This window comes from Numida meleagris, chromosome 4 (genome assembly GCF_002078875.1).
Source record: "Numida meleagris isolate 19003 breed g44 Domestic line chromosome 4, NumMel1.0, whole genome shotgun sequence".
Taxonomy (NCBI): Eukaryota; Metazoa; Chordata; class Aves; order Galliformes; family Numididae; genus Numida; species Numida meleagris.
The window spans coordinates 6,436,884-6,450,450 of record NC_034412.1 but is presented as its reverse complement, the minus strand read 5'-3'; the positions used below and the strand labels follow the sequence as shown (position 1 = coordinate 6,450,450).

Here is a 13,567-nt window from a genome sequence, read left to right as displayed (position 1 = left end):
TACTGTAATTCAAAAGGTCACATTGGCAGTAATTATCCCATGCATTTAGTTTAAGGGTCTCAGAAATACAATGTTAATTCTAATTCTGTCATCCCAGATCAAATGATTAAATTCTGCTTGCAGGTGTGCTGGACTATAAACACTAGAGCTAATTTTTGAGAGAGATTTCACCAAAATCGTAGACCTATACCTTCAGTGTACACCAGCATTGATTCAGATATTGAATACATTTCTAGCAATGCAAAGTGAACAGGACTATGTCTAAAATCTTTGAATTTTTTTCACAAGCAGAAAGAGCGTGGGATAAACAATAATTTGCTCTTCATTAAAGAGTACAAAGGAAAATTTTGAAACCACCCCTTGACTTCAGAAACCTCAAAATTAGTAAAGATGAACTTTGCCCAGTGCTTGGATAGTGGAGCCCAAAAGTCACACTGCCCTCGTTTTGTGTGCAGCTGTTAAGCTGTGTCTGTCTATGATCTTTGCCTAATTAAAGTCTTTCATTCCTATGGGCTTGAAATTATGGTACGGCTGGATCCTTCATGCTGGAGCCTGCTCTGAAGTACCATGGTCTAAAGATTTGTGTTCTTTGCTATCTGCACTTAGCCACGTTAAACGCACTGTCAGGAGTTCGGTGGTGGAACTTGAAGCCCTGATTCTCACCTACACACAGCTGAGTTAACGTTTCAGCTGCTAAAGTTTAGGTGAGGAGGCAAGTTTTAAACCTCCGCTGGTTCCTGGACCCTCCTTGTACCCAGGGTGTGGGATAGCAGCCTGTTCCTCTCCCACACCCTATATGGCTTCTGCAGCACTGAGAGCACAACTTCTGGGTTGAAGAGATGCCATGCTGAAATGTTACAGTCGAACAAATGCAGGTTTCTTTCAGCAGATCTTTTTGGTTCAAGTTAATCCAGGTGAAACCTTTAAATGAGGGCTGAGGATGGTACCCTCCAGTGTGGAATGAAAACCAATACCAACACAACATTGTTCTTTCTTAAACAAGTTTTAACTAAAAGGATTTTCACCTTCAAGCCCGGTGAAAATGTGAAGGAAGCAGCTGTTCAACTAGAGCTGTGCTATTTGTATGCTGGAGAAAATGAGATGGGTAAGAGTATAAGGAAGAAACAATCCATTTAGTGGGAGAGCTGATGGGTACATGGAGACCTCACCTTGCCTCCGCCTATCGCTGCTGGGGCTGGTGGTGGATTCATCCTAATCCCATGGGCTGAGCCATTCCTGAGCTGTACAGCCCCTGTAGTGGCTGCCAGCGACAGCTATGACAAAAGCTGAGCTCACAGAAAGGCTGTGCACAGGACAGATGGGCAATACATAGGTAGACCAATACAAATTGGAGCAGAACAGCATTTTGCGTGCAGATGTGCTTTTTCAAACCTTCCCACTGATCTTAATTGAAGGTAGGCCCAATCCTAGCATAGGCAGAACAACACAAAGGGCAGAAACATCCCTTAAGACAGGGCCTCAATTCTTTATTAAAGCTGCTGGAGATACAGCCTTTGCACAAGACCTTTGACAAATGTATAAATATATATTAGAAGACGCTCCTAGAAAAAAAGTGGTCAAGTAGACAACAGAGACATAACCAGAGAAAAAGGAGAATGGAAATAATTTTCACAAATGAGACAAGTCCCCCTGCCAGAGACTCTTTGCTCTTCACACACTCCTTAGAGCCAGGCACTTTCTTTAATCCTGTTTTGCTTTCCTTCATCTCTCATTACCTTCAACTTACGCAAGCTGTGGTTATATTCTATTCAAATGCTTTTATGCAGGACAGGCGTTGTGGTAACTTTGTGCTTTCACCATACCCTGCCAACCATCAACCTAGCAAACTAATTCATCACTGCTCTCCCCATGCCTGGCAAGCTGAACGGCAGTGTCTGTGGAGGTTGGTGCTTGGAATGGTCACTGCGTTTTTACTTGTGGGTTTATAATATGCTGGTCACCACCTCCAGCTAAGCACTACTGGTCTAAAGAGAGGCCAGGCCTGGGAGTAACTGTACATATGGTAATAAATCAGTATGACTGTGCATGAGATCAAGACCTGTGAAAATCAATAAGGCCAACGAGCCATTTGGTGTGTGTCAGTGTAACCCTGCAGAATGTGATTTGCGCCAGTTGGTCAGACACTGACCATAAGGCCAGCAGTATTAGTGTGCCGCACGATGTGAACTGCTGCAAAACAGATCTCCACTCACCAAATGCTTCATGCCGTCCACTTCTTGCTTAAAGAGCAGGCGAGCTGCTTGAGCGTTTCCTCAGAAAACATGGAAAGAAGCAAAACAGAGCATTTGGAGCAGGGTTTTGCAGGCACATCAGGGCAGCTGTGGAAGAGCAGCTGGTGGGCAGGGCAGCATGAGGCAGGACAGGCTGCCTGCATGCATCACTTGGCATTAATTACAACTGTTGGACTTCTGTGTGTTCCTTCAAAATTTGTGTTTGAGGTGCTGCTAAATCAGGCATGGCACCACAAACGTTTTGAATTGTGCCAGTGATGCTGGCCTGGAAACTACACTAACAGGAAAATCCACAAAGGATGTGAGGTTGTTGTCCAGACTGTAAGTAACCTTGTTTGATTTTGTCGTAGGTATTAGGTCTGATGGTGTTCTCCTTATTTGCAGTGAAAGGGGCAAAAGTAATTGCTCAATGTTGCGAGTAACTATTGAAGTCAGCGAAGTCAGAATTGGCTGTGAGGCCCATTTCTCTCGCTGAATTAATTCTGGTGTACAAGATTTCATCAAATAACAAGAAAACAGACATTGACTGAGTATTGCAAAGCTTTTCATCATTGCAGTTATTCCTTCTTGTCCTTTATTAATAAACTGAATCTATACTAGAACTGTGTATGTAGCAATGCATTAAAAAATAGTAATAAGTACCTTTTCAAACTGAAAAATAAGAATGATTCAGCTTCCTGAGAGGGAAAGGTTGAGATTCCCATAGTAGAAGTGGAGATTTGAAGCCCAGATCTTGGCTAGGATCTGTCATTACCTGTCTAAGAGCCATGAACTGAAGTTGGACCTCTCATACTTCAGCAGCTCTGTAGTGAAGGCTATTCTCCAGTCCCTTATTTGTGCAAGTCATTACACTATAAGCATGATAATTAGACTGGTAGAAGTGTTTAACATTGAATATTTTTAGGATGTAACCATTCCAGCCTCATTTGGGAGTAAAAACATTGCTCTTAATGTCAAAGATGGGGAAACTGGGACACACTTTGTCCAAACTTGTGTGACTGTTGAGATCAGAGTCCTTCAGCTCCAGACTATGGCCTCGGGTCAGTCCTATGAACTATGTTGTCTGTCAGTGCTAGGTACTGCCAGTAAATTAAATAACTGCTTAGTGGAAGAGGAAAGTGAAGCAGTACTGACAAGGGAGACAAGATATGCTTTTCAGTGAGACCTGAAAATTGAGACAAGGAGTTGATTAGGTTCATATCACTGTGCACTCTGGAGATACTAAACAATCAGTTCCCTGCATTTACATCAGTGGGAATACTGACCAGGTGGAAATGCTCTTCCTGAAATGCAGAAACCTCTCAATACTGCATGATGGAAGAAGGAGGGCTATTTTGGAATGGGAGAAATAAAACTGTCTCTGACCCCCTTAGGGAAAACTGCATACAACAGCATGGTATCTAAATTGCTCTTGAGTTTATTTTGCAAAGATAACGTCAGAGAACCTGCTGGAAGAGTGATAGGCTGTAGGTAACTATCCTACTGTTATCAGTACAATGAGCACATGTATGGAGTGAGGTCACACCTATGCTGGGATGGGATGAACCACAGAAAAGTGATGTCTGAGTGTGCTGAGCCCCAGGACGAGTGCTCCTCTTCCTGGCACAGGTTTTGCCTTGGCAGCAGTTCAGATGGCGGACAGAGCAGTAGGTGAAGCAAATACTCTACGCTGCCTTATCAGGCCCTGTGGATGAATGAAGCTGGGACAGATGTTGGAGTGGGAGAGATTAGGGACTATTTACAATCCAAGGTTCTGTAAAGCCTTTCAGCAAGTTTCTTCGGTTGCAGAAAGGTCTCTCTCAAAACACTCAGCCTTTCTGGTGGCCTACTCTGCACTTAGTGCTGTTATAAACCTATTTGCCCCATGGTGATTGATCTGTGGAGCTTCCTGATCTGCCTGCTGGCTGCCAGAGATGCTCCTGCTGACCAGGGGAGAAATGTGCTCCAGGGCTCCTGGCAATGGCTCTGCTTGAGATCTTGCATGGCACGTGTGGTTGGAGGCAGTCAGGGTACCAAAGGCTTTCTGGAAAATGAGCAGTATTTCTGGCTGCCTGGGCACAGTGGTGAATGTACAGGGCTCTCTGCCTCAAAAAGGAGCAGCAGAGAAGCAGAGGTGAGGGGGGGATGGATCAGCATTGATTAAGCTGCCAGTTCTGCTAATGTTGCTGTGGACACAGTCACTGTTCTTTGCCAGCAGCAACTTAAATAATAAGATGCAGAGGGAAAAGGAGGGAGTGTCAGTGCTGAGCTACTCACAGTGCTGTTGGCAGTATTTAGATGAGAAACTGGTGGTGTGATGGATGGCCGTGATGCAAAGATACATGGTGATCAGCTCTGGAAACAGGCAGATTAAGGACTGTGCCTGATTAGTCTGAAGGTGACTTCACCAAGAGCCAGTTGCTAGATACTAATCAATTTTGTCCCACACAAATATTATTCGTAGTGAACTCAGCAGTGGGTTCAACAATTCATGCAAATATGTTGGCAGAGGCTGCTTTCACATGTTGGCCTAGATCTGCACACTGTGCTGCTTGCAGCTGGTCAGGCCCTAGGTTCACAAGCAGGGATGAGCTCGTTTGGTCCTGAGCAGAGCTGTGAGGGGTGGTCCAGCTTTTCTGTCTCTGTTCCCCTGGCCCTGCTCCCTGTGTCCCTGCTGATCAGCCACTGTGTGGGCTCACTGAACAGGCACTCACACCACAGTCTGAAGGTGAGTTTACTTCTCAAACCTTCAGAAATATTTTTCCAGATTTAACCTTTCTTCTGACAGGCAAAGATTATCTACGCAGCTTTATTTAAGCATCCCTAGCTTGATGACCGAGGACAATGCAGATCTTGTATTTCACACACTGGCTTTTTACGGTGCACTGCTGGACTAAAATTAGTCCTCACACCTTCCATTTTCATGGATACATTGGTGTCCCACAATCAGACATAATGAAATGTGTTTTGTGATTTTTTTAAGCTTGACATGCATTCTATATAACAAACTGTGATGAGCATCTCTGAGAAGAACCGATCGTATAAATACCCAGACATTATTATTTAGGTCCACATCACCCTTTTATGAGCGTCATTATGAAAAGGGGATCTTTTGACGTCTTTCAAAACCATACATCAAGCTATTTCCAAGGAGGTTTCTCCTTAGAAATGAGTATAATTCTAATTTTGTAGGAGTTAAATTGAATGTTAATAACATCACCAACATTTGACTTAATGTATAGAACATTAGGCGTATCTATCTAGTGTTTCCAATTAACCAGGGACACTGCCTTTGCTGTCTGCTTCATCCAAGGACAAAAGCAATTCGTTAGGATAGCAAATTGCTTTCCACTCCTGCACATTAGCATTAGAGTATCACTGCAAAAATAATCTATACTATCTGGATTATGGCAATGAAATTGCTACAAGTGAAAGCTGTTTTCTGAACTAATATTTGGAGAAGATGAGAGAGAAAGAGAGACATGAGGGGCATCGTTAAATAGATTTTGGTGTTTCTTGTTTTGAAAGGTTTCTCCTGAAAAGGAGAGTACATCTATCTTGCAGGGAGTTTCCTTAGAGGGTTTAAATGAAGACTGAAGCTTTAAGAACAAAGTGAAAATGGAAGAAGAAATATACTGCCATGGGTAGCTCAGAAATGAGGCACTGGGGGTTTCACAGAGTTTTCATTAATCCTCTCCTGCCCTGAGGGTGTTCCTATGTGACCATCAAAATGACACACATGCAGCTGTCTGGTGCTTTGCCACATCTCTAGGTTTGATGTACTTCGCTCTGGGGATGGTTAAACCTCCAGCTGTTCAGAATGGCAGTTTGTTTCCTTCAACAAACATGCTCGGATGTTTATCTGAACTATTTAAGTCCACAAAATTAGATTATAAATTGTTTCAAATGCTTTTTCAACACATTTTCCTTGCTAGATCCTGGCAATCAGCATCTGAAAACCTGTCTTCCTTAAGCTCTGTTTTACTATTACATCAGGAGCTGGACTGGTCGCTGTGCCTGGGGTCTCCGAAAATCCCTGTAGATCTTCAAGCTTAACAAAACACGTAAGATCCACCTTACTAATGCAGTGGGGATGAAACCAAGCATTTGTCTGCCTGGCTTGGTGATAGGACTGCAAAGCTCACATATACACCCAACACAGCAAAAAGCAGTTGCTAGGTGGTTCCCAGCAGCAGTACAGCTCATGCGGTTACATGGAAGCATACACTCGGGTAAAAGGAGGCAGTGGGTGAGTCAAACACATTTGGTGGAGGAGTACCAGCTGGGCATGAGGGCAGGCAAGCCAGGAGTCCTGGGAAGGCACCGTGCTCCTGCACACCTGGCTAAGCCAGCAGTATTGGAAATGGTTTGGTTCTGATCACCTCATCAGCTTGGGCATTCTAGAGATTTAGAGCATTGAGAAACAGTTTAATAATAACTGGCAAGATATTAGCATTGATTTTTAACATGCTGCATGGGCATGATAAAAGAGTAGGTATGTGATGGATGACAACTGTATGAACCATTTGTTTGGCTCAGCTCAGTTGGTGTTGACTGAAAAAAGATGAGAGAGGATAAAAGGATCTTCTCAGCCTGCCATGAATCTTAGCAGTGGAAGGTTCAGACCACCAAGGTTATAACAAATTTCAAAGCCTCTCTTAACTTCCTATGGAACAATGAACTGATACAGAGATTGTTGCTTAGACAATATCTGATGCCTAGAGACAAAATGTTTATTTGCTTTTATTAAAAAAAAAAAAAAAAAAGGCAGGAAATACGGCTCAGGAGTTTGAAATGGGAAAGAGGACAGATATTTCCAAAGCTACTGCCAATCCCCTTACATGGACATGATGAGACTGTTGCACTGTACTGGAAAAGGATCCATGACTCAACATGTGCATCTGCACTGAACTGCATTCACAGGTTTAAATTTATTATGAGGCTGAAGGTCCAAAAGTATGAGCCTTTCAAAAAGTGTATTTTAAAAAGATATTAGAGGGTGATTAAAAACAACACCATGAAACCTCACCTCTGAAATAATGGGAGCAGCTATACATATTTCTTGGCAGTGAAAGAACTAAAATCCAGGCATTTTCTGACTCAGATAAATCTTAAGTTTCCCATGTGTGCATTTGCAATTGTAAATTTGGAGAAAGACTGCTGCAGTAAGACGAAAAGGCCTCTTGCCACAGGAGGACCTGGCCCTTCTTGCTCAAGTGAAGACATGTTCTCAAGATTATTTGCTTCGTGATATACAGGCAGCTCTAAATTCAGGTCTTTCAGTCTCTTAACAATATTCCTGACAGTATTAAATGCATGTGTAATATACAGGATTCAGGGCAACTAGAATTAGTTATTCAGCCTCCTAACATACACACGAAGTGCATTTCCCCACTGGAAGTCAGAACAGCAGTATCAATCGATACAGGGGAGGAATATGTCACTCAGTTGGTATCACAGACTGATACAGGCAACCAGGTATTTTCTACAAAGCTGTCAAACAGCAGTGTTTGCATGCACAATCTTTCTGTTCCTGGGAAGGGTTTTAGCTTTTCAGACCAGCTGCGTGTGTAGCCTGTTAGCTCTCCTCCAGAGCAGCAGGACTGTGCTCATAAAACAGAAGCAAACACTCCAAGCTGGCTTCATCTAGACCATCCTGCATTGCTTCTGTTACTTGTCTACTAACGCAGGCCAGCTGTCTTGTCAGTGAAACAGAAGCATCAAATTACCAAAATCATAGAAAATGGAGAATGAGAGGCCCCTTGAAGGTCATCGGGTCCATCTCCTGCCTTGGGTGTGTTCAGCTTTACCTACACCACTAATCCCTGGTTTGTCGAACTGGTTTTTGAAAGTCGTCAGGGATGGAGATTCCAGATATACCCACAACCATGTAAAAAGTAAAAGCCGCGTTAATAGCTGAACAGCTGATCAGTTCTGGCCGTGAGGTTGATCTGACAAAGAAAACATCCACTGCTGAAACATCTGTGTGGTTTACTAATGCTTCAAGGAAACATGCTGATCTTTTGGAGACATGCAGATCTTAGCACTGGAAAATGGGAAACGCGTGCTAATTTTGCCTGTAAGAAGGTTAGCAGTAAGCTGCATGGATGTGTTTTGGCAAGATGGGATTTTTGGACTATTGCACTTACATGGTTGCCTTTTAGACTGTAGTTGTAACAAACGTGATTAGCCTACAGTTCTCCAAGAGAGGCTGCACTGTGTCAGGGTTGGGAGTGTTCATTTCCAACCAACACAGGACAGGCAGCACTCATCCGAAGCGTGAGTTGCACTTTTGTTTTCTTTTTTGAAACTCTGTCCAAAGTACTAAAATGTAGTGAATTAAGACAATGCTGAATTGCTGGCCTGGAGCTGGTTATTTTTTCTTCCTATGACTATTCTTCCGTTTGGTAATAGTTATTGTTTGAGTAGATTTGGTTGAGTGCATCTTTTGCCTCGCTTTGTTGTTGCTTTTTTTCATATATGTTTTTAGGATGGGGCCCCAGAGGAAGAGTCAGGGAAGCAGAAAGCAAGAGCAGAAATTTCTGGGGGCAGAGAACTTGATGTAAAACCCGACTTTTAGACCCCGAACTTTCAGATGCTTTTTAATGTCTGCACGTGTATCCAGAGGAATAAAATATATATTGGAGAATTAATTTTGTCAATAGTTCTTAATAACTCACTAGAAGTTTTGGATATGTAATAAGCTGGATATTCCTTCCACTTCTTTAAACACAGCAGTATAATAAGGAATAAATGGATAACTGTTGGTTTCAGCATAGCTTCATACTGCCCAGGACATACAGTGTCAGAAAAATATTTTATGTAAAAGCAGAAATTTCATTAAAAAACAACAAGTGAAACACTGTCTTTGTTAAGCATAATTTGCAGTTCAAAGGCACTTGCTTTTCAAAACTCTGCTTTGATTTCTGTCAGAGGTGGAGGCAATGATATATGACATGGCATACATCAATTAACTCTCAACATAAAAAGGTGTGATGATTTTTCTCTAATCGAGGGGATGGGAAGGCAACTTTTTTTTTTTAAATGATCTTTCAAAATGATTTTAAATGGCTATCAAACATCTGGCATTGATTAGTAGACAAGTCAACTGAATGGAAGATTTTCATTTTCCGCTATTGCCTGTTCCCAACACTTCGTTTTTGGAAGTACTTTATTTTCTGACATTTCTGTTGTTACTTATAGAATGTTTTCCTCCATTTCTAAGGCATCTTATATTCAGATTTGCCTGCTGACTTCAATATGCCATCCTGATCATTTCCTTTGGGATCAGTCAGTTCTTCTCTTATGGTATATTCCAAGTGAGAGGTTTTTTGATCTTCATGTGACTATCAGGTTGTCCATGGGCTTTTTTGTTTTTGCTTTTGTTTCCTTCTTCTTGTTGGCTACTCTAGTGCATTTTTTTCTTATGTCCCTAGTGACTCCCAGCATGTTATTTAACAGGTGGATATTGTTTTGTGTACTTTACTTTGTACATTATTTTCTCAGACTCTGTATTCTACAGTTGGCAAGATTCTGCCTTTTTATTTTAGAAACCCGACTAGAATAATTCAGGGCCAAATGTGAGGAGCAGAGAATTTCTAACTGAACTGCTCACAGCAGAAAGCCAAGCTCTGTGCTCCAGACGAGAGCTCAGGAGAGAAGGGGTGGCTGGTCCCACCTCACCCTGCCTTCTCAGGACACCCCTCTGGTAGCTTGGAAGTGCGACTGTTCCTGTTTCTGTCTCAGTGCTGCTTCTGAAAAGCAAACATCTGCAGCAAGAAGCCTATTGGAGGCCTTGGCGGAGGAGGACGTACTCTGAAAAAGCAAATGTTCCAATGAGCCATAGCTGCTGCTTTGGGCAGAGTGACTCAGCTCTCTGGGCATGGGTTTGCCAACATAAACGCAATTTAACTCCGCGTCTCCGTGAAACTGACGAGTAAACTTAATTTGAGGTCTGGTACTGCCATGTAAAAACTTCCATCAATTTCAGTGAACTTTTTGCTATGGAAAGGGATGAATTAAGCCAGCACATTTTATTTATTATCCATGCTATGCTGCTATATAACTAAGAGGCAGACACTTAGAAGCAGTGCATGAACACCTAATAAATGAAAGTCCCTCCTCCAAGGCACTGGTGTCTGCGTGGGAGAGGAGATTGGGCAGGAAGTGAAGAGGAGCAGCCAGAGGTGATGTGGCTGACAGAAAGATGATTCAGATGCTACAAAATATTTTGGGAAAACGTTCATTCCGTTTCATATACAAACTAACTTTGTGCTGTCTGACTCGCATTTTTTTTCTGTCAAAAGACCTAGGCAGACATAAGACTGAATGAACAGAAAGCAGAAATTGTCTAGAATTTTTATGCTTCTATTGCCTGCTCTTGATGCACATGAGCAGTGTTGTTTGGACACACACCCCTTTCTCCTCACGAACCTTTTCCACGTTTGTACAACACAATACACAAGACTGCTTTCATCCACCCAAGGGCCAGATATGACACCCTATGGGTAAAAGATCTGCATGTCATCAAATCCTCTACTGAATAGTTTTCCTTTAAAGACACCATTTTCAATTTATCTCAAAGTCCAGCTTAGCTCTAAGTATCTCTTTTATGCTGGTACCACCAAACTGTATCAACATTATAGGATTATGAAGTGGGATCACTTACCCTGTCAGCTCTGTGCTAGCATTATGGCTTCACATTGATATTTCCAGCAGAGCAAGTGCTCTATTTGATTAGTTACAGAGATTCATTGTGCATCCAGAAACTGCCCTCTGCACCCTGCTTTTATAACAGGATTCAGTACAGCTGAGCAAATACAACCTCAGTAATATATATGAAATACAAGAAGATAATAGTAGCAGGACAAACTCTCTGATGAGCTATATAGTGTGCACAGTGAATCGGGAATACAGAGATGCTTTGCAAGATGGGGAAAAAGGAGGAGGGAAAATGTATTTAAGATCTGCCATGAAGGCCTAGCAAAACTCACTTCAAGGATTCCTATCCTAACCAACTCTCCAAAATCCCTAACAAAGGCCTGAATGCAATTACTTCTACAGTGTAATTCCAAGCCAGACTTTAGTTAAATTCTTAAAATTGCACTCAAACTGCAGGAGAAAACAAACCAAAACAAATCCAACGTACTAGCTGTTATCAGCTTCCAAATAATGAGCTGAAAGCAAACCCCCAACCCAAACAGCTCGAGCCATTTGTTTCTACTCACCTCCATTTGTCTCTCGGATATTTAAGGCAAAGACTCATTTTGTCCTGCGGATTCGGTGCTGCCGCTCAGTATTGTCTTGCCTGATTGTAAAAAGGCTCCTGACCAAAAGGAACAGGAAAGCAGTACGTAAAACAAACACAGAAGCCCAAGAGGAAAGCTACACCCTAAAGACCAGCACTAATAGCAACTGAGAGACAGGGAAAAAGAGAACACTCCCAGTTACTAACTTTTTCCATTGATACATCTGTTACAAAACAATTTTGCTGCAAACTTCTCTTCCTTCTTGCAGGCAATGTTTTGCTGTATGTGTAGACCTCAGATAAACCACACAGCGAGTGTGGGATTGGGCTTTTTTTTTCTTTTTTTTTTTCTTTTTTTTTTTCTTTTTTTGGACTAAGTAATCAAAGTAGTGAAATATAAGCTAGAAGCTCAGTTGACTACTCTAAAAGCATAGAGCTAGGCAGCAATTATAACAAGGTGCATTTGTCCATACTTGTTTTTTTTGTTTGTTTTTTTTTAATCCAAAAATCTTCAATAGAAAGAGAGTGATATTTGAAACAGCCAGCTATGGGACCTTCTGGCCAAAGAGCCTTGGTGCAGCAGCAGTGAATGTTTCGATGATTAATAACTTAATTTTCTAAGGGCTTGATGAGAAGGCAGAGAAAATATGCCAAACTGTCATTGCCACAGAGGTATTTTTCAGTGCCAAAAAAAACAAAAACAAAAAAAAAAAACCCTCATGATTTCACCTCTAAAGACTTTAGGACAAGGGGGATGTGCAGGGGGCAAAGTGGGATTTACTGCAACAGCAGAAGGCACGGGGCTCAGCTGTGCATTCACACCGTCCCTCAGTGGGTTTTGGCTTCTCCAGGGCTGTTCCTTAGTGTAGGTCAAAGAGTAGCAATGAGTGTGTGCCCACAGTGGCTGCATGGAAACTTTTCTCACTGACATTTAATATGTGGCTTGGAACAAATAAGAAACAATTTGGTTTGAATTAAAAAGTTTTGACAGTTCCATTTTGCCAAGCATTAGTCAGAAAGGAAAACTGATGGATGTGTCATGTTTGAAAATTCCCAGGGTGTAGTAAACTCATTTGTTTTAAAAAAGTTAGGAGCAGATTCTCCCCTCATTTCAGAACAAATCTGGCCCTACTTCAGGGAGGCTCATCAAGCTGTGGTGACAGAAATTAAGGTCATGCCATTTACTAGGGTAAGTGAAATCTGCTTTGAGCCCACAGCCAGAAAATGCTACATACAGCATCAGAGGTGGGAAAGAACCACTGCAGACAGGAAGGCTGACACTGGTCCCATGCAGTCAGCATCTCCTCTGAGTCTTGTTTTTTGAAGGAGTGTGTGTGGTGGGGAGCCATGCACAGCTGCTCAGAAGGTTCAGGGCACCGGCAGCCCCTGCTCTGCAGTCTGCCCATGCTGCGATGTGCTGGCAATATGGGTTTGTTTTTAAGCCTGCTGGCCTTACTGCAGGGCAGTTCAGTGTAGCTGAGGACAGCTCTCGGCCAGCAGTGCTCCAGTCAAGCTTTAATTCTTCAAGACAGGGTCATTACTGATTTGCTGTGCTTGCCTCACTGACGTGTTTTGCTGATCAACTTATTCACTGAGTGTGGCCCTCTGCACAGCAGGGAGCTGCTACAGTGGGGAAGAGTTCTCTGTGAAGCTTTAAATAAGATTTGTTTTCCTTTTTTTTTTTTTTGGTGCATTTGGAAGAAGCTCTGTGCTGACTTGTCAACATGATTTTCTTCCATCTGTATATGTTTATCCTTGAATTAGAGCATCTCAGAAGCTGAAGAAGGGGAAAATCATTTTAGTCCATCTAATTTATTCAGGAGGTCAAATACACAATTGGCCACTATTAAAGATTTTCCAGAGGTAATGTTCCAGTTGATATGTTGCTTCTAATACCATAGAGGAATTTTTTAGCTCAGTGGATCACTTTCTCTCCAAAGGTTTGCAGTGGCCTTTGTCTCACTACCCTTCTGGTAGCTGTAATGCCACTGTGCCACCCTCATTCATCTCTGCAGTATGGACACGTTCAAAATCAGCTTTCATTAAGTGTTGACCAAACCCAGTCAAATTCTTTCTTCTAGTTTGTCCA

At 42.3% G+C, this 13,567-nt stretch overlaps 1 protein-coding gene and 1 long non-coding RNA gene across 7 annotated transcripts in view; one reads left to right on the top strand and one right to left on the bottom strand.

The window, feature by feature from the left end:
• LOC110398166 (calcium-activated potassium channel subunit beta-2) overlaps positions 1-11,619 on the bottom strand; it is a 116,767-nt gene extending 105,148 nt beyond the window's left edge. The window contains exon 1 of one of the 5 annotated variants that reach the window (XM_021395594.1): positions 11,459-11,619. In XM_021395594.1, coding sequence (XP_021251269.1) covers positions 11,459-11,496 — 38 coding nt within the window. In that variant the 5' untranslated portion in view covers positions 11,497-11,619. The remainder of the gene's footprint in view (positions 1-11,458) is intronic. The other 4 variants (XM_021395593.1, XM_021395587.1, XM_021395590.1 and 1 more) reach the window with 4 other exon arrangements.
• Positions 3,366-13,567, top strand: part of LOC110398168 — a 210,490-nt gene continuing 200,288 nt past the window's right edge. Inside the window, exon 1 of one of the 2 annotated variants that reach the window (XR_002438231.1) lies at positions 3,366-6,480. This is a non-coding gene — a long non-coding RNA (uncharacterized LOC110398168). The remainder of the gene's footprint in view (positions 6,481-13,567) is intronic. The other variant, XR_002438236.1, reaches the window with a different exon arrangement.